Raw genomic sequence first — 21,035 nt, 5'->3', positions numbered from 1 at the left:
GTAATGTATTTTTTGATAGAGCGCAGCATGTACAAAAATACCACGTTTTTTATGTACATAAGTGTGAACTATATATATTTACTGGCGAAATAATTTTCATAGTATTTTAACTCCTGTATTTTCACATGCGTTATATCCTTAGATTCTCACAAGCGAAATTATAAAATTACCCGTCATCTTGAGACACTTGGTTTGCTTTCCTACAAAATTTGTACCTGCAGCGAAAAACAACTAGCATAGTGGGAGCTAGAACAAATAAATCGAAACTGTCTTACATTTCAGACAAATAAAATTAAATTGCTTAAAAGACATTTGACCAGACGCCGCTTGCTTCTGTCTCAAGTTAGTTCCGTTACTTCTAGTGACAACGACGATCAACCTTCTGTGACACATTGTTGCATCCGACTTGCATTATTTCCAGGCATGGTAAATGGCTAACAAAATGAAAAGTATGTAACTTTCACCAGGAATATATATATATATATATATATATATATATATATATATATATATATATATATATGCCACATTATCATGCATATACAGATATGTACAGGTCGAAAATGTAATGATAATTGGCTAGTTGCATATTTAACCTTTATTGCATCATTTTCATTAGATGATTACAATGCAATGATCGGTATGGGATTAATTGGATTTGCCGTTTTGCTGGCAGTCATCGGAATTTTGTTGGTCACACAGTGGCGTAGAAATGCTTATGATAAAACAGGTATGACTTTATCTCAAATACCTTTTGCCCTTGTAATATGTTTAACGACTCTAAGTATAATTGTCATTGTTCCAGTTTAACCAAACCCATGCATCCATGGAAGAATTAAGATAACATTTTGCGTTAAGCTAATACTAGTACTTAATATCGAAGTTAATATGACCAAAAAAAAAACTTTTTGGTAGTGTATCATTGATATCGATCTGGTTATCAAATGCACACAGAGTGATAATTTTAATTAGATTTTCGATGAAATGTTTTAATCTTGACTGAGTAAAATAAATTGTATTTCTCCAACTCTGTGCAAGTGTTTGTATATAGCAGTCTTATTTTGTGTTTCAATACATAGAGACAGAACATGGAAATGTTATATCTTCATATATCAACATATAACTGTGTTCTAGCCATTCTTCTGAGAGTAAATACCTTTCTTTAGACTTTGTTGCATGCAATCATAACTTGTTCCCGTTTTCAGCAGTTCGCCTAGAACTGTATATCTTTTATGGTCATTATTTGAAGATTGCATTTTGAATGATTATTGGCCTCAAACAATGTTGTAACCGATATATTGCCATTTTTGTCTTTCAACTAAATTATGTTTAGGACAAAATCACGGGAACGCAATATATCCTCAGTGTATATATGTGTTCACACGGATAACTGTTAAACTGAGTACATATTAAAACACTTGATTACTCTCATTACATTTAAACTTATCGTGTCTTTTCAGACTTACTGATATTTGTAATATTTGACAGAATTTGTGAATATAGCTACTATTACAGTTTTTAATGGATTGCTGTCAATCTATAGTTATTACCAGAAAACATGCATTTTGACCATTAATTGTTATCACAGTATTTTCAGCTCTCTACTATTTATTAAACTGTAGACTCGTTACCACCATGGGATAGGGGTAGGATGTGGCAGACGTATAGGCATATCTACAATATCTACATGAGCTGATTGCTAAATATACTTCTTTGTAAGCTACAAGATTTTCCGTAGCTGCAGGTAAACAATTATAACTGACATGTCTCGTCATGAAGTGTAATAATTACCACCAACCTGAAAAAATTGTAAACTTGTAGAAGAAGTTTAATATTAAATGTATTCCTTAAATTGAATACTAATCACTTTATTGTCAATGCATATACGTCATTTAGATTCCAGACTATTGAATCAACAAGTAGATAAACTTCGACTACCCACAAATGGAGGAATGTCAACAGAGATTTCTAGGATTCAGAATAGACCATTACCTGTTCCTAATACACAGGAAACAACATGCAGAAGACCATGCCGACAAATAGATCCAAGTAACAAAAGAAAATCCAAGAGTTTACATAATCTATTGGACTCAGCACAAGACTATTTTTACTCTTTAAGGGGCGGCATATCTTTGCAATTATTGCACTCCAATTCACATAAAATAGGTTTGAGCCATATGAATATCACCGAAGACTATACTTTGAGACGAAACAGGCGTTTTTCTAGCTATGGAGAAAAACAGCTAGGCGATATAGGTCAACTTGCAAATCAGGTGAAACTAGAAGATTTGTATGCAAAAGTTCGAAAGGACAAGAAATCCAATACAGATGAACAAAATGTTGGCGCAAAGACTGAGAGCCTAAGCATCCTTCGACATGAACATTTTGAGGAGGAGCCTCAGGAAAACCTTTACAGTACTATAGATGAGGTTACATTTTAGGGTTCTGTTTGTCTGTCTGCAAATTTTTCTTTATTGTTCCCTGCAAGATGTGCCCTTGCCCAGCTGTAGCAGATGATATACTTCTTCCGGTTCTTTCCAAAGTAGACATGAATGACTTACGGAAAGTAAATTGTATGCAGAGTATGAAGCTAAGCTTCAGTTACAATTAAAAACTAATGTTATTATATTTCATGAAAGTTCTTCTGACTGCAAAATAACATACGAATTGGTTCATGGGAACTGAGGCTGTTCTAGAAACATACTCATTTATACAATTAAATAGTAATGAATCTAAGTGCAGCAAAATTGGTACTAGGATAAAAGAGGTCAGATATAAATTTGTAATTATTTCCAGTTAATTTTATTGATATGAGAGCTAATGAGTTCCTTGCTAATCCAGTCACATCTAACATCTGGCATGAAATCAACTGTGGTCTGAATAGTCCGAACATATTTATATTAAGGAGCGGATATTGTTATTGGACACTGCAGACACAATGATTATTTATTAACGACCTGGCATGAAATCTTATTACAGTTATTGGGACTTTTGCCCATTCAAGCCTACATAAATAAGAATAATTTGTTGTTGTTGCAACTTTAGAGATTACATGGAGTTTCTTGTGCAAAAAGCGTATTTTTACTCCGCCTTTGTACAGGGTCTTTTACACATTATATAAATACTTTGAAATGTAAACTTATTGGAGACTTCATAGGCTATTTCATGGAATTTGATTTCGTCTGTAACATATGAAGTAGTTAGAAAACTACAGCCTTTCTGTAGTCGTGTGGAGTTGTTGTCAATATTGTGTTTAAATTGTTTACATTGGTGGATGAGGTTGATCGTACTCAATGTGAAAAAAGTGTATGTTTCTGTAATTGATCATTTTGTAGGTGCTTGTAGTTTTGATGCCTTATTATCGATAAATTCGGAGTAATCAAATTTATTGAGTCTTTCAGGAGAAATGTATTGATAATTATTAGCTCTTATTAGTAATAAAAAATCCATTTCCATCTGATGTGTATTCTAAATGCTGCTTCCATGTGGAAATAGTATATTATAAACATCTGACTGTGCACCATGCATATATCAAATTTATTTTGATGCTCATCTTACTTTGTTACTTTTTTTATTCTTTAGTTCATTTTAAATCCGAATCGACACGTCATATTCCAGCAGAGGTGTTTGTCTCATTACCTAATTAATATCGGATTCATGTCTGGTGTTCGTATTGGCTAATCACCCAGACCACGTCTAAAAGTACACAGAATACAAAACAGTTATTCCGATCAAACTACTTTATTTCTCTGCACCCTTGAAATTTGATTTAATTGTCTTTACACTTAATTGTGTTTTATTTTTTACGAATGATACGTTTTAAACGATTTAACTGCAATCTTGTTTGTTGTTGTTGCTTTTTGTTTGGACAGGCTGCCTTGTCTGTCCACTATTACGCAAGAGACAATAGCAGGACTGAAAATTAAAATGGTGAAGAGAAGAATGCCAGAAACAAAGAATCAGATTATGAATATACAGATTTACCTTTTATATAAACAAAAGATTTAACCTCTAATCTAAATAACGAACGAGACCAAGAAAAGGTCATAACCATTATTCATAGTCAACCAACCAATCGTGTTTATTATAGTACAGAGAAGGTTCTTTGAGTGAATTTCAAAAAGTATTTGTGTTTTATACTTTTTTCTTCACGTTATATTTAATAATATTTTTTAAACATTTTGTCATTATATTTTTGTTATGTTTTTGGTATATATTATTTAATTAAAAAGAAATCTAATTTGTTGAGAAGTTTAATACACGCCCTTTATATACACACATATACACACCAAATTATGAATATTTTGAAACTATTGAGGAAGGACGCTTTCATCCAACATATCTGTCGCGATTTCCGAGGTTTTAAGGCAAGTTCGTTCGCCGATGATTTACAATCGGAATTAGTCAACAAAACTTAATTGTTGGGAAAGGTAATCGCATGAATTACTATATAAGCCTTTGGTATGATAAATAGGGTAGATGCAAATGTCTGAAAATATTATTTGATTATAAATTAACGTTTTAATAGTTATGTCGCTATTACATATCCTTGTATATCTTTTCTATTCATACAACATGAATAAATACATGGGAACAGAAAATAAGTTTTTCTAGTATATCAAAGTATAAGTTTCGGTAGAAAAATATATTAATCGCTTATAATCTTCATACATTGTTACATCCTATAATGTTTTTTAGGCTTTACACTACCCAAACACAATGCATACCAAACGGCATGTAAACTATAATTAATCAGAGTCAATGGTCTGTTTCTCTGACTTGACACAGTCTGGCGCTTCGGTATAATTTATAATACAAGTCCTGAGCTTCAATTATTAAAAAACGTGTGAGTCGTAAGTCATACTTACGTGTGAAGAGGAAAATATTGACCAGAGTATGACAGGAAACATGAGATTGAGAAAAAATAGCAGATAAATGTACAAGTACTGATTTGTAACTTCTTCCTGATAATAGTTTCAAAACTTTATTTTTGCCACATGACGACTAATTACACTTTTCTTTTCACGAATGTGCGATTTCCGTGAGGACATTATTGTTCGGCACATAACAATAGATTTCACATAACAATGGATTTCATTCATACTTCAAACCTAATTGCTTTCCTTTAGTGAGTAATATTGCCATTGCTTTGTATTGCGTTGTCATCATGTTGTACATTGCAAATGTTTCTTTCTTTTTCTCAATTCATGTACAATACACCAGCTATATGTATCTGCATTGTAGTGTCTGTATTTGGCAACTTTGCACTCGGCAAAGGTGTCATTTAAATATTTACGGTAAAAGATCCATAAGTTTCGCTAAAACAATTTATCACATAGTCAATACACTTTGTTTATAGTGTTTAGAGTTTCATATTTTTGATATTATAAGATGTGAACATATCACTTTATTTGATATTGACTGGTCCTAATAAGCGCATTAAATGATTGTGCAGTATTTTCTTGATGAACTTGCTGCGATCTGGGAAAATGTTTTTAAATCCCACCTGCTGGCATGTTTTGTTTTCAATGAACATTTTGGAGGCCATTTTCAACTGTACTCGCGAACGGAAAACGCAGTAAAATCATCTCGGCTGTCTGAATATAGACAATCAACCACCAGAAGGGTTTGTTATGCCATGCAAAACAATATCATCATAAAAAATGGCATAAGACAAGAACAACAACAAGAAGCAAAACTAAGGGTGTTGCTCAATTCATTGAGGGTGTGTAGGGTGCGGCTGGAGGAAGGGCTGTAAACCTGTGGTCTGGAATCCACCCTATATACAAGCGTGCTTTAAAGGTCATTGGCCACCTATATTGTACAAACGTGTGATATTATTCTAGTTATAAACAAAACGCATGTGTTATGTATGCACACCATAAAAATGTTTAATTAGACTCAAAACCCCTCTTTTTAAATGGAAAGATTATTCGGCAATCTCCGTAAACTATCGGTTGTTCCGCGTGCCAGAACAGGATATGACATACATTTATCCCTTCTATTCAACCTAGCCACTCAAGTGTTTAATTTCACCACGTAAATGTCTATGTAATATATGGTACGATCGTGCTTTAGTACAGGAAACATGGTGCAATGTGTTGCAACCAAACGAGTGATGATGGAAAAATGGGTTCTTTATTTTTCCGAAAGACCATGTTTACCAGAAAAAGAGTGGATTTAATATGTGGGATCGAATTGGGGAGGGCTGGTAAAGTTGTACTGTGTGTGCCAGATTATAGTGAATTTGGCCCAAAGACAATTCGGCCCAACTCTAAAGACAATTAGGCCCAACTTAACAATAGTTTGTACGTTCTTTTTCTTCAAACAATAAGTATATACTATGTAAGATAGGTTTTAGGAAAGAAACTAAATTTAAACAAATTATTTTGATATAATTTCAAAGAAAATAATCAAACTTCGCAACGTACATATTTATGATAGAAAACACATACTGACATATCTTGTTCGTTCTAATTAAAACATTTATCTGCACAACGACATTCTCAATTTGTTATCCATAACGATTTATAAAACAATAATACATAACAGATAATATTCTACATTTTGTTGAGGGTAGTGTACATGAGATATTATAACAAATATACTTAATATTAGGCTCAAGGTTGTAACACTGCTGTATACAATACACACTCGATTACACATGAGAGAGAGAGAGAGAGAGAATAATTTTGATCATTTTATCAGTGTTTATTTGCTGCAATGTGAAGCTGTTACTAGTAAATTTTATTGCTTTTATTTTTCAAGTTGTCTTAGTGTGTGCGCGCGTAAATTGAAAGCTTGTCATTACTAGTCAATATCATCAATCATATTGCTCCATTATTCCGTACAAATTAGACATGAAATAATTTTGTGTTGAATTTATGCACTCACCCCCACAAGGTACGAAAGAAACTGATAAACATACACTTATTTGAAAATAAAATGAAAGAAATTAACTTTGCATTGTTATCATATATTCCTTCTTTTTTCATTGTGCAAAAATTATTGTAATATATATATATATATATATATATATATATATATATATATATATATATATATATATATATATATATATATATCTACGAACTACGTATATGTAGCAGATGCCGGCTTGCTTATGCATCCTTTGTGTAGTGTGGATCGCTTATGTCAAATAACAAAATCGCAAGTGAGACGAAAATACCCGATAACTTGAAGGTAACTGATATTCACGCATGATAAGTTACAGGATGCAAACTGAATCAGATTGTATTGTATCCAGGTTAACTATAAGATGGTATCTCGCAAAAAAATGATTTTTTAAAAATACATTCACTGTGAGTGCAGATGATCATCTTTTCGCTAGCATGGGTTACACAAGTATTATTAAAACAATTATTGTTGTGTGCACTATTTGCCCAGCAAACATCAATATTGATTACATATGGCAAACAAATATAAGCATGGGTGATAAACACAACTGGCAGGGAGCAATAAACTCATTGTTTAAACTTACTGACAGGATATCAGATACATAGTTATTTTATTACAAAGCAAATCAACCATGGAAAATGACTTTGGTATCTTTGAAGTGTGCCGATTTTTTTCTTATGAAGTTGGCACACGAAAGGATGTCAAGTTTGGTTCCTTTGGATTCTTTAAGTGTGCCGATTTCCTTTTTTTATAAAGTCTGCCGACATAGGGAAGCAGCACTAATTTCTTTTTACCTGTATTAACGAGAATTTTTAAAATAAATTGAAACAATGGAACAGTTTTGGAAGCGACCACAGTCTAGTGCGTCGTGCACGCATACCGATATAAGGATGAAAAGTAAATTAGTTTTCCTTAGTTTCATCTTAATATTCACTATACATAGTTTATAGTGTTTTATTTTTCGAGAAAAAGAAGCATGCAATTCGTCTTGTAGTGAAAAATGTATGTCATTTCCGGTTGGCTTCCCCTATAGGTGGGAAATCGTAACTAAAAGGGGAAGTAACAGCGTTGTATAATTTTATTTCGTGTAATTCAATTATTATTTCCTCTTTATACATGATAATGTTTTTGTTCTTTTAATGGGAGTGTAACTACTTTTAATCATGTAATGCAAATCTGATGCAAAAAGAAAAATATTGGAGTATGGCCGGTCACCTTTAAAAGTTAACGTACAGAAGCAAATAAACTCATCTCTCAGAGATGAATGTGGACATAATCCGGCCTCCAAACTGACAAATGTTTATCCAACCAGTGCATGATTACGCGGTAAATATGTGATGCTATTCCGACTCAAAATTAAATTTGTTTTCATATTCTGTAGTCTGCTGTTCCAAATCAAGTACTGCACATATCTTGTTATAAATACATTACAGCAAATATGGGAATGTCTGCATCTAGTTATTTCACATCAATATTGCAACACTGTCATGTTTAGTTATGAAAATGACATGTTAGGTAACGTATACATGGATTGTCTAGTGCATTCTAAAGGAGTACTGCATTAAAAAATGCGACATCACATGCATTGGACATTCTGTATTGAAAAATTATTTTGTCTGTGTAAAATGTTTTGTTTTTAAGGAAGAATTCATTTTTTTGACTTCTTGATTGTAAGAAAAGTATACATTTTTTATAAAAGTTTATAATAGTTCAATCCTGTTTGCGACTTTTTTAAGCTTAGCAAATGAATGGTGTAACGTCTTTCAAAATGAAAGAAATTATTAGATCTTATATTTAAAAAAAATTCCACTGAAATACAAACTATGTGATACAAAGCATCACAAATGGATAAATCTTTAATATGAAATTTATTCCTCCAAGGTTCGCAAAAGCTAGACATTTTTCAACTCGTAAAATAACTTCAGCATTAAATCATTATCCATTTGAGATTCTCGATATCTTCCAAGGACTGATCTCGCTTTAGCATCAATTGATATACCACCTACAACTACCATAGGGTTGAGTTAAAAAAAAAAAACGAGGTCTATGGTCCCAGTTAAGAAAGAAAGAGAAAGAGAGAGACAGAGACAGGCAGAGAGAGTCAGAGAGAGAGACAGGGATACATACAGAGAGAGATTCACTGATGTGCATGCACTAGTTCAATAAGCCGATGTTGTCTAACGTGTCGTGCCCTTATCTTGTTTTGGCACTAAATGAACTGTTTATGTTCGTGTGCTGTACAAACATCAAACCAAACCAGTCTGATATATAAAGACGACCCATTATATAGTTATACATGTCAGTAAACCTACTTATCAATTTAAGTATCTTTCTGGTAAAAGGTTTGTCTAGACAGATAATTGTCCTTCCATCCTTTTCTGTTCACTCCTTGGCGCCGTCATTCATACATCTGACTTATCCACCCACAGTCCTATCCATTCTCACTTTCCTTATATCTTTCTATTCAGCGATTGGAATATGAAGCTGCTTATTCGTGCTGTAATTATTATTGTTTGTTGTCTCTGCCTTCCGTTATTTAGGGCGGTCTAATAGGATGCTTTGAATCTGTCAGTTTGCTCCAATAGGCGCAGCATAAACGTTAAATAAAATTAAAATAACCACACTTGCATAAGATCCATACCTGTGCTGAATTAATGATTGACAAATATTTAACTGATCTTTGAAGATACAGTCCTTTGGCATAAAATACAACCATGACTTCCACATAATGTCCACGACTTGATGATTTCATGAAGGTTAAAGACCGATGTTCCACCTCAGCCGAATGAGTATTATATATAAAGGTGTGTTAATTGGTAATGTTTAATTACTTCGACCTTTTGACATATGCTTTGCACACGCACAACAAACAGAAGACTAATATTACACTGGGAAACTAAAATTACAGTACACTGTTTTACAGTCGATTGCTCATGCTGTATACTTGGAGAGTTTAAGTTAATACTGTTACATCTCTTTGTTAATAAACTAAGTAACATAAAAGAGCAAAGCCAACACGTTTTGTAAATTTTACAAAACTTTAATTATCAAAGTTATAAAATGAAGATGTAAGAGGAACTTAAACATTATGTAAGGAATCCAAAATAATCCCAAATCGTTCAAAATAATCGAATGTTTCGAAAGTAATTTCAGCTCCTCGAATGCACTGGTCTGCCAAGAGTCCTGATGTGTTAAAACGGCATTGCGCAGGACTCATCTGAATAATTGACAATAGTCCCACAATATAATTTTAGTCCAATGCGCACTTTGAATTTCCAATTAATAATATAAAATAAATGTTTCCTTTCATATAATATCTGAAGACAACATTAAATAGTCTGAAGACCGACGTGACATCAAGAGGATAGGAAATAATACTGACTAAATGGTCCATCTCCATTAACTTAGAAACAAACACGAAGCTACATATTTTGAATATCAAACATCATAAACGAAACAACCGGACCTAACCTATCCAATAGGAAATAACTTAATTCTTTTACGGACCCACCAGCTAATGCGAGATTACCCCATAATTGTCAACATATGTTATTATTAATGTTATTATTTATTATTAATGACAGTAAACACATACATCAACAGCTTTTATAGATCCTACGCAATCTATACTATTAATAACTTAAAATATAATGTTATACATTTGCACCAAACATAGCTACATATTGTTTTCCTTATAGAGGATAACTACAATTTACAGTCGTTAAAAAATAAATTACACACAATTTAGGTACAGTCATTACCAAATGTTACACAAAAATATAGATACCGTTTATTTTAGGGGCACAAGGTCATTTTATGTACGATGGCAAATTTTAACTTAGTACCATTTTAAATTTTAACTTAGTACAACAATATTGAGTACGTTCATACAGTTTAAAATATTAAATTCGTGTAGGGGTTTCGGATATTGTTTCGAAAGAAATCATGCAACTGGCATGCAACGAGAACATTTCCAGCCCGAAAGGGCAAGCAAGTAAAGTGTTGTGGGACAATCATAAGAGAGATTCTTGTTTATGCTCTAAGAAAGGCTGATCAGTGCACCTATATTAAAGCTATGAGAAGTCATCATATCGTTAAGTTTAAGAAATTATACATCTTACTCAAGATTTGGAGAGGTTGTACCGCAGTAGCAAGATATGACAAAGTTATCATTGACATATTCTAGCATAACATTTCTGCTTAGGAGCAAAACTAGTCCATAATCGATAACGGGTTTTGGGCCGTAATGTGGGGAGGGGGCACTAAAGCAGAATGTATGCTTATCTTTTTGGGAGAGATTTGGATCTTCGATGCGACCACCAACCCCTATTGTATTTAAACAAGTCTAAGGTCGCCAACGCTCAAATGACTTTTTCGGCATTGATACAACAAACATAGCATTTTCGAACAGAGGCAATCCATCAGGTTGAAAATGTAGATGAATGGCATAGTAGTTTCTTAGTTGTCAAAAAGGCAATAATGTTGTAATGAAGCCACACAGTCGGCAACAGGGTAACATACCTGAAAACAGCAGCTTAGTTGGCAATATGGCGGAATGGTTGGCAACATAGCAGTATAAAAGGCAGCAGAGCTATTGGTCAAGTGGCAAAGATAAGAAATTGACATCAAAGCTACACAGTATTGTCATAAAAGGGACGGATTGTCAAGAATATGTTCGAAGGATGTAGGTGTCGACCAATGTAATTAGATTTTGAACTGTGAATTCGGATTTTTGTCAGCACATATGGTTACATGAACTACATGCATTTTCATAATAACATGTACACGGTTTGAAAAAATATATAAAAAAAATCATTCCTTATGCATGACAACGTTTATATCGTATTATTTGGTGAATCTTTATTTGTATTTATGAGAGAGTCTAGACTCATCTTCAATTAATAGCATAGTGTGTAATACATTGCATTATTGGAGTGTTCGTGTTTGTCTGCTGTTGAATTATTATTTAAGATGACTTTTGAGACTCGTACTTCATTATCATAAAATATGTTCATGCGCATACATTGTGGTCCGTGTTTACACAGGATCCATATGTAAAATGATTCATCAGCTGGAAATTACATTTCTGTAGCTGGCATCAGCATTTCTTTCAACTACCTACACGAGTGTGTGATTATATATCTCTGTATTTATACATGTAATTCCAACTCTTGTATATTAATTGAAGGAAACGCGTCTGGAAATCCAGCTTTTAAATTATAGTTTAAGGTTATTCCGATTGATGTACAGCGACAATTTGGATTTTCTGTGACAATGTCATACATTGAATAGATTGAAATGGAGTAGGCCAACTATAACAAGCAAGATCTGTTTAAGAACAAAAGAACAAGGGACAACTAATACTAAATCCAGAACGTTTAGAAAAGTTGGTGATGTTGAAAGGCCAGGTGTTTGACCTTTAATATAGTTTCGTGCCTAGCTTGTAAAATTAAAATAGATATTCCCATAGTTGTATGGTTGGTCGATCAGGTAATATGATCAAGCCCACATCCCTTTGTCGGTATTTAAATGAAGAGTATAAACGGAAATTTGATTTTACTTCACTCCAATACGAATTATTTAAGACTATATATAAAAGTGTTCTGCAGAGGTTACTAATTGTGTTCAAGTAAAACAAAGCGCAATTTGCAATTGTATGTTAATTGCACGTCTTTGTTCTTGGCAAACAATCCGCTAACCACTTAGGTGTGCCAGAAGTTTTGTATGTGGCCTCTTGCGCAAATAAGATAGTTAACGTGTTCGAATGCTTTATAACAATTATTTAGGTATTGTATCCTTACAGTCCGAATTACTGTCTTAATGCACAACTTTCCTTATAAATTGTATACATATGAGGTCTTCAATTGTGTACATTGAAATCTTCTACCTTCAAAAGGAGTTTATATAAATTTATTGGTGATGGCTTTCATGCAAATTCTGGCACTTACAAAAACATTATGTGATCAGCATGCATGGCTATGTTAATCATTTCAATTCCTGTAAACTCAAAAATACACCACAGAGTAGACAGAAAAAGTGCTATGTCTGAATGGCTTCACATGTTCATCAAAACTAATAACACTGCAACAGAAGAGTGCCGTAGAGCATCATTGGTGATGCAGAAATAATACAATTCGAGTCTTTTGACCAGTTCAAACAATCCCTTCAGCGCTGGCTGTCAGAGAAATTACAATTCTTACCACTGTCCACTTTTTCTGATATCACATCTTAAACCAACCAAGGAAAGAATCTTAGAAAATCATCTGTGAGTGTACTGAAATACAAGGGTGGAAGGAAGGAATGGTTAGTTACTTTCAGTTTAAGAAATCGATAACAAAGCTAATGTCTTGTAATGTAGGAAAGCATAAATCAACCATTCAGTTTTAACTATCTGCATGCAATTTAGCTACATCTGGAAAACATGAACATCTTTGAAATTTTTAAACAACAAATTATATTCGAAAAATTATGGATGACACCATTTACAAATGTATACAAAATAAGATATAAGAATTTATTTCTCGAAACGGAAGTTTAAATCTTTCTCAAGAGAAATATTTACTAGAGCAAATGGAGATATCAGCGTAATAATTTAGAAAAAAAGTCAGTCATGTAATCCTAAACAAAAAACAAGAGTTTCCTTTTTCTGCTAAAATGGCGTCGGATAGAGATGGAGAAAGAAATACTGGAATGGTCATAATCTAGCCCAGATGGTGATATTTTTCGAATACGAAGGTGTGTAATACTTGCATGAAATTATCTTGGCTCCATTGCATCTGCCAAATCAACTAGAGTTTTTCCAATGTTCGTAAACGAATTATATCTTGAGGTATTGACATCAATTATTATTTCTCAAGGTTATTTTGTTTATTTCAATCGTAGAGGTTGACATAACAAAACATAATGTCTTTTATTAATTGAGTTTATCTGTTCAGTCATATCAAATATGACACCCGCTTAATAGTAAGGGTGTGGTTTAAAATTAATTCAGATTTCAACGTAATCATTAAAGCTTGACTAACATCCAGATATTCTAGTCCTTTGTTCCATACATGATTTCCAGTTGAATCATAGTCGATCGTGTACTTGATCCATTGAAACGGCATCTGATTCAAATGGACGCAAGAATACAAGTTGATATTGTCCCGAAGCATGATTGGGTGCGCTCCAGTAATTAGGTTTCTTGTCTGAAGGACCTGACAAAGATGGGCGGATTGGCGTTTGCAAGAACAATTTGCGAACTAGACACTTAAATAATGTTGAAAACAAATTATAACAAAAGAACTATTCAGATTCAAACTAAAATGAACAGTAGCTTAAGAACCTATACTACGAATCTAAAGGTCCAGTTGCATATATAAATGTAAATCAATTGTGGGCACAAATTGAACATGAAAACATATTAAGTAGGAAACATCATATAACCTTTTGAACTGACAAGAATAGTTAGCTGAATAATCGTAGACTCAATTCACAATTAGGCTAGGAAGGTCTAGATTTTGTTTTCATACAAATCTGAGGACACTTGCCAGATATTTAATATGTTTACATAACAGCTACTTATGAAATTTAGCAGGATATACGGTGTTGTATTTTTCTCTCATAACAGCTAGTTTAAGGGCCAGTAGCTTTAGGATTTCCAAAAAAGTTTGGAGGATAAGAATGGGGTTGGAATAAGATTAATGGAATATTTTTGGATAAAACCCGGTAAATATAATTAAAATGGATAAATCAGAATAAGTGTCCCAGTCCAGGACCTACGTTGTCCATGTTACAATAGTTTTACATGTATATGCAGGCTATATTGAGTGGTACAAATCAGCAAAGGTTCTTAAAGTTCGCTATTATGCCTAACACTGTCTTTTACTTGTGTATTAACGTCATCGAATCCATGGTTCTGATGATAGGCATGGCCCAATACATCGTAATTATAATGCATTGACGTCAATGACGTTTTGTGAATCTTTCATTAATGTTTACATAAATCAAGCGGAAGATAAAATAAAAGCACACAGAATCCTGAATACCATGTAATAGTCAGGAGTTGTGGGCAAAAATGAGACCTGAACATTAGCTGAAAAATAAACCAAACCATTTACCGAAGTTAAAGATCAGTAGACATTAACTACTTGTTAGAAAAACGTATTAACAATAATTTTAGGAAGGTTATTTAAAAACAAATTATCTCAAAACTCAACAATGCAATGATTAATGCACTGACTGGGTCGTAGCAGCCTATTTTATTATCAGAAATAACTGCATCATACATACATACATATATATATATATATATATATATATATATATATATATATATATATATATATATATATATATATATATATATATAAGGAAATAATGATATTCATCAAAACGCCTGTTTTGTACGCAAGGTTGGCAAGTCCTTCATTTCTAAGCAAACTTCCCCACCGTCCATTCCCCACAGGTAAGCAACATTGCATTTCTAAATTTTATAATATTCCCTTCGTTCTTTTTCCCTCCTCTGACGGGTTGAAAAAGCTAAATATTTGGAGCGAACTCTAGCAAACCACATCATCATCATCCGTAGCAGCAGAAATATTTGCAGTTTCCAGGGGCCTATCCGGGATTATATCAGTGGGAGTCAGCTACGAGAAGGCTTCGATCGTTATTCTTGTAACCGTCAGATACTTAATTCCAAAGTGAACCATTTCCAATTAATAAAATGGGCTCAAATTTCTAACGATCATATCCTCTCCCTCAACTGTTAAATCCACCGCTTGCATGATTTTTCGGGTAGAAAACAACACGTTTGAAAGAAAAGTCAATGTTACTTCTAAATTATATAGCGAGCAAATTGTTTTGCTTTGAAGATTAATTGTAAAATATTATAACTGTTTTAACGAAAGCACAGTTATTATCATTCATGCTTCTGAAGGAACGTATTACAAATCAATATTAGCAGCTTTGTCCTTTTGAAAGGAATAATTACGTCCAAAGGAATTTATCCTACTGTAGAGACCATTTCGAAAACTATAACGGAAAAGGAAACTTTCTAGTTTTTGTGTAGATCATTGTTTTGCAGTTAAACTTTAATTTAAGTAGCACAATCTTACCCAATAAAAAAAACACACACCTGAATTTGTCTAAGATAAACGTGTTTATTGGGTTTTCCTATTTACAATGCTCTTTCTTGTTTAGGATTACATGTTAACATTCTCTGAAAAGTTATGAAATGATGAGATTGGTCACTCCAGACATTAAGGAAACATAAATAACATCATTTTTACTTATAAGTAATGCCACGATTAGACAGACGTATACTGGTAGCATGAACATCAACCTTCTTTATACATAAAATGAATAAAGTTACAATTTCGCAGCCGTTGTATGACTCAACTTGCATCAAATAGCATAATGTTCGTGACCCGTCACTTAATGATGTTTATAATTGCAATTTATTGAATACATACAGTGAATGAAAATTGTAATTAATAAACAAAAAGGCAGATAACGTCATAAACTTGCTTGATTAGAGAAAATCTCTTAACAAGGCGCAAATCTTATCCGGTGGACGTAATATTCGATGGCTGTATACCATCGAACCAAGGATGGTTAGTACCCGCTGAATACGAAGTGATGGATTACACTGATGGAATCACCATTTACTCACAAAGCCGCACGCAAATGTTGCAAGCTAAGTATATATATCGGCAGCAATCGAGCATTCGCTGGAATGATCTGTGATTAGTCATGTCCAAATAGTGTACTCAGTGGTAGAATTGTGTCTCGCGCACGTTCGGTCAATGGTGCTAGTTCGGCCGGAGATTGTATATACATTGATGAACCATACTGATTCATTAGCACGATATTGTCCATCCTCCAGCTTGCAGGGCAGTGTTGGTAAAGAACCAGAATGCCTTAGGTCGAGACCAGTGTTGATGCTTTCAGCAGCAAAGCGGGTCTGAACTCGGTCGAGACGTAATTTCATTGTTCAACACTGATATGACCCATCAAATGCGCGTATCCCACTTGCGAGACCGATCGTAAATCAACATTTGTTTGCACCAAAAGATGCCCGAATGTTCGTTACGCATGTGTACGGGTGAATAGTTGCACAATTAATTGGTCCTGATACACGCCATCATGTCCGTGACGAACTCGCACATGGTTTTTCGCCAACAGCACAACAGCTCAGACAAATTCTTTACCATGATTCGTCTGCAGTATCCTTTGCCATGCTTGAGGCATATGTGCATATATACTTTTGAACACGTCTGCGACACTCGCTGAATCTTTAGAGGTCAACCGTTACGCATCTTTGAATATGTGGGCAACTCCCACGACTTTTTGTGCGTATGTGAACCACCGCATCCGCGTACCTGATCACATGGGAGAAACATGATATCCATTTGGTGAACCTCGTTGGGAACTGAGCAATCAAATCGGCAAGAAAACTCAACGAGAATATTTTAGCGAGGCTGACACAGACAAACAGACGAGAACTATGTGACAACAATACGCACAAGTGTCCAAAATGATCCGCGACAGCTGCGACGTATTGATAATATTTCCTTGGTTTGACGTGCACGGACTCGTAAACATTCACTGGACAACATGCGATATCGACCGTACCATTTATATATGCATATCTAACCACTGTTTCAATCAACTTCCTTCCTTACGAACAGGTTGCATATACATCATCCTAGATACCTACAAAAATTCAGAAGTAAATTCGTGCATATATATTATTGTAATTTATTATTTTTAATATTATTATTATTGTTATTATTATTATTATTATTATTATTATTAAAGGTAAAAGTCTTTCAGTAGTGTGTCATTGTCCTTCCATCTAAAATATATAAGTTTTAAGGAATAACATTATTAGACAAATATTTCAACGTCTTTCAGATGGAGATGAATTTTGATATAAACATGTACTGGAGTATATTATCCATAATGTTCGCCTCATTTAAACAGTTAAGGAATGAATGCAGCTTGTAACCAGTATGGATATTCGATTTGTTTTACTCTGAAATGTCTTTGACAGCGTAAAGAAATAAATATACTATCTTAATTTAAAGACCTACGTTTAAAGGCCAGACTAGTACATCTAAAACAGCCGCTTACGTTCACTTCGGATTGTGGAGCAAGGCATTTTATCTTGGTCGGCGTGAAGGTGTATATGAATTTAAATTAGTATTTCTGTCAATTGAATCACCCCCCCCCAAAAAAAAAAAGAATATACATTACCACTGCTTTAACTACTACCACTACTACTACTACTACTACTACTACTACCGACGATGATGATTATGTTGATGGCGGTGGTGTGTGGTACTAATAATGATCACAGTAATATAATTGTTGTTAAAAAGATATGTAGATATAAATATCATTGAAGTATTGTATGTATTGTATGACAATTACTATATTGTTCATTTGTTATCTTTAAAGGAAATCTAAATGCTTATTGTGTTTTATTTTAAATAGCAACGTATAATCACGTGCAATGGAAACGTATCTGAGACCGTACTATGCAAAGTTGTGGTCTCAGTGTATATATACATATACAGGGATACATTATTATTCGTTGTCATAAGTACCAACTTATTCCAAAAATGCGGGCCCCAACATTTCAAAATTTACTATTGGCGATTGTGTCAAACCCGAATTCAACATTAAAGTTAACTCCATATTTGTAAGACCTTTTCCCCAGATTTCTTCCCAAATGAAGATAAATGTTAAATACTTATTTTTTCCTTTGTATTGGCTACAATCCTATAAAGAAGTTTAAACCTAATGAATCATATCTGTGAACGGTTCTTGTTACGAAATAAATCGGCAAAGGTTTTGGATGACCTATACCTGATACCAGTCTCTCGTGTTCAATACTGTGATATAAAATCAATTTAATAATCGGTTTACCCGGCAGAACACGTGTGATATGAGTAGGATGTTGTCCTAGATCGAGGATTTGAGAAAAAAATGCAATCATAGGCACTACTTTCATGTTAATGTTGTGCAAACATATGCATCGTGTATGTCTCTGTAACTCAAGTGATGATTTAATATGCAGTGCATAGACATTTCAGAGAGAGAGAGAGAGAGAGAGAGAGAGAGAGAGAGACAGCATATGTCATATTGGATCGTTTTATTTTCTAAGACAAAATGTCGATTCCACGTAGTAAGCTATGAGAATATATTAAATTGTTATTGATGTTATGCTGACATACTTTTATATGCTGATATTAAGACGCTTCTGTCTAAAAGAATATGTTGGTTGATCTTTCTTTACTGGCCCTTAAAATCATAATCAAAGCGTAAAATATTACTTCTCGCAGTTTCATCTGGATAGTTAGATAATGTTACATTTTGCATGGTTCTAATCACGGATGCCTTTTTTGAAGCATGTAAGTATATTCACATTACAAAGTAACCAGCTTTTGTGCGTAATAATACCGAAATACAGATGTCGCATGATGATACCTAAACAACAAAACATGCTAAATTAACTACATGACTACTTTTACGTCTAAGGACTTGAAGGTGTTACGAGTGTATGCTCTTAAAATAAGTAACATAAAATAGTGAGAGACAACAAACTTTGTAAAATTTAACACATAATTTATTTCCCTAGAACACAAAAGTGAAGTAAGATAAAAGTACTTACTGTATTGCGAATTACATCCCCAGGATCCAAGATTTGCAGACACAAGTCTTAATAATATGAAATCCTGAACAATACTCAGTACAAGTCCCGAAGAGATCCAAAATTGAAGGCGATGACGTGTCTGTTATTGTTTATGGAATGCTGATGTGTCAACAGTCTTTTCTTGAATCACAATAATGTAATTCCAGGCTTGAACTCAGCATAAATTTCAGCGAATGTCTCTATACAAGCATTATATAAGAACACATTTGCATTTTCAGAGAAAATAATGACTTGAATTGAATAATTTGAAGAAAATAAAATTCAGCCCGATTTGGTCACAACATAATACAACTTGAAGGTGCTAGATGTTAAAGCACGAATGACCAAGTTCTCACAATTACAAGACTTTATAGTTCTTTACTTGACCTCAGGTCACAAATAGCATTTTCTATAACAAAAGCCATTTCCTAATGGAAAATAACCTTCTAGTATGATCTAATGAGCCTTCTTTACTTACAACACACTAATCTGTAACATTCATTTAAGAAATTCCTAAACACCGACCCCCAAAAAACATATTTACTACTTCTTGTTTACTGGAATAATAATCCTGATATAAAGCTCATATACATATAGAATAATTTAGTTATGCATTAGTTGTTGACATAAAATAAAATTAAAACAAAATATAAAAAATCAATCAGGTCAAGCGGAAATTAACTCAAGGTCAAGTCCATTATACAATGTTACATTACAATAGCATGTAATGATATTTTTAATAAAAAAGTTAACTAACATACAATTAAATTGAATATACATAGCAAAGGAAATGCAATATTGTTATTAGAGATTTTGCAGACACAAATCTACACGTTGACGGAATGATACTATATTAACGTCCTTTGGATCGCAGCTAGAACGTTATAAATGATGATGTAAATGACCACTTGTCTTTGTTTGTTTGAGGAAATAAAGAACAGGGATGAATTTGTTTGGACGTATGTATTTGTTTCTACGCTCTATGTTGTCCTGGTACATGTATTTTAGAGGGATTAATACATTTTCTAAATATTGCACACATGAAGCCTACTCGCGTGTGTGTGTGTGTGTCTGTGTGTGTGTGCGAGGGATGGGTGGTTGTTACAAAATCATCTATCCTCATATGTAGTTCGGAGCAGAAAATTAATTGTATATGTTACTGAGAAACTTAACAGCGTCATTAATAGCTCCTTCTTATGGTTTCAATAACTGACAGTAAAGGGAAATGACTCTCAAATTGGTTCCCTGCTTGGAAATAGGAGTGGTTCTCGCTTTGGACTTCCGAATCCTTTACAAGTGTACACTACATTATACTTCTGGATGGCCGGGTCTGCGTGTGAATGTGGGGCTTGTCGATAAATTTAAGCTGCTTGTATCACGGTAACATTGTTTTCCATAGATCTCAATACTAGCATCTGGTGAAATAAATATAGATAAA

At 33.6% G+C, this 21,035-nt stretch overlaps 1 protein-coding gene across 1 annotated transcript; it reads left to right on the top strand.

The window, feature by feature from the left end:
• The first annotated feature begins 625 nt into the window (after positions 1 to 625).
• Positions 626 to 2,592, top strand: LOC149774207 (uncharacterized). The gene is made up of 2 exons (XM_089945617.1): positions 626 to 730; positions 1,897 to 2,592. Exons 1-2 carry the CDS (start codon positions 634 to 636, stop codon positions 2,439 to 2,441), a joined length of 642 nt encoding a protein of 213 aa, XP_089801743.1. The 5' UTR covers positions 626 to 633; the 3' UTR covers positions 2,442 to 2,592.
• The last annotated feature ends 18,443 nt before the right edge of the window (positions 2,593 to 21,035 follow it).

This window comes from Sinohyriopsis cumingii, unplaced genomic scaffold (assembly GCF_028554795.1).
Source record: "Sinohyriopsis cumingii isolate HCF-2022 unplaced genomic scaffold, ASM2855479v2 utg000379l, whole genome shotgun sequence".
Classification (NCBI taxonomy): domain Eukaryota; kingdom Metazoa; phylum Mollusca; class Bivalvia; order Unionida; family Unionidae; genus Sinohyriopsis; species Sinohyriopsis cumingii.
This window is presented reverse-complemented; position numbering and strand designations above follow the sequence as displayed.

Coding starts and splice junctions, on each gene's coding strand:
- LOC149774207 (XM_089945617.1), top strand. CDS start 634: ATGATCGGTATGGGATTAATTGGATTTGCCGTTTTGCTGGCAGTCATC. Junction 731..1,896: donor AAATGCTTATGATAAAACAG/GTATGACTTTAT, acceptor TACGTCATTTAG/ATTCCAGACTATTGAATCAA.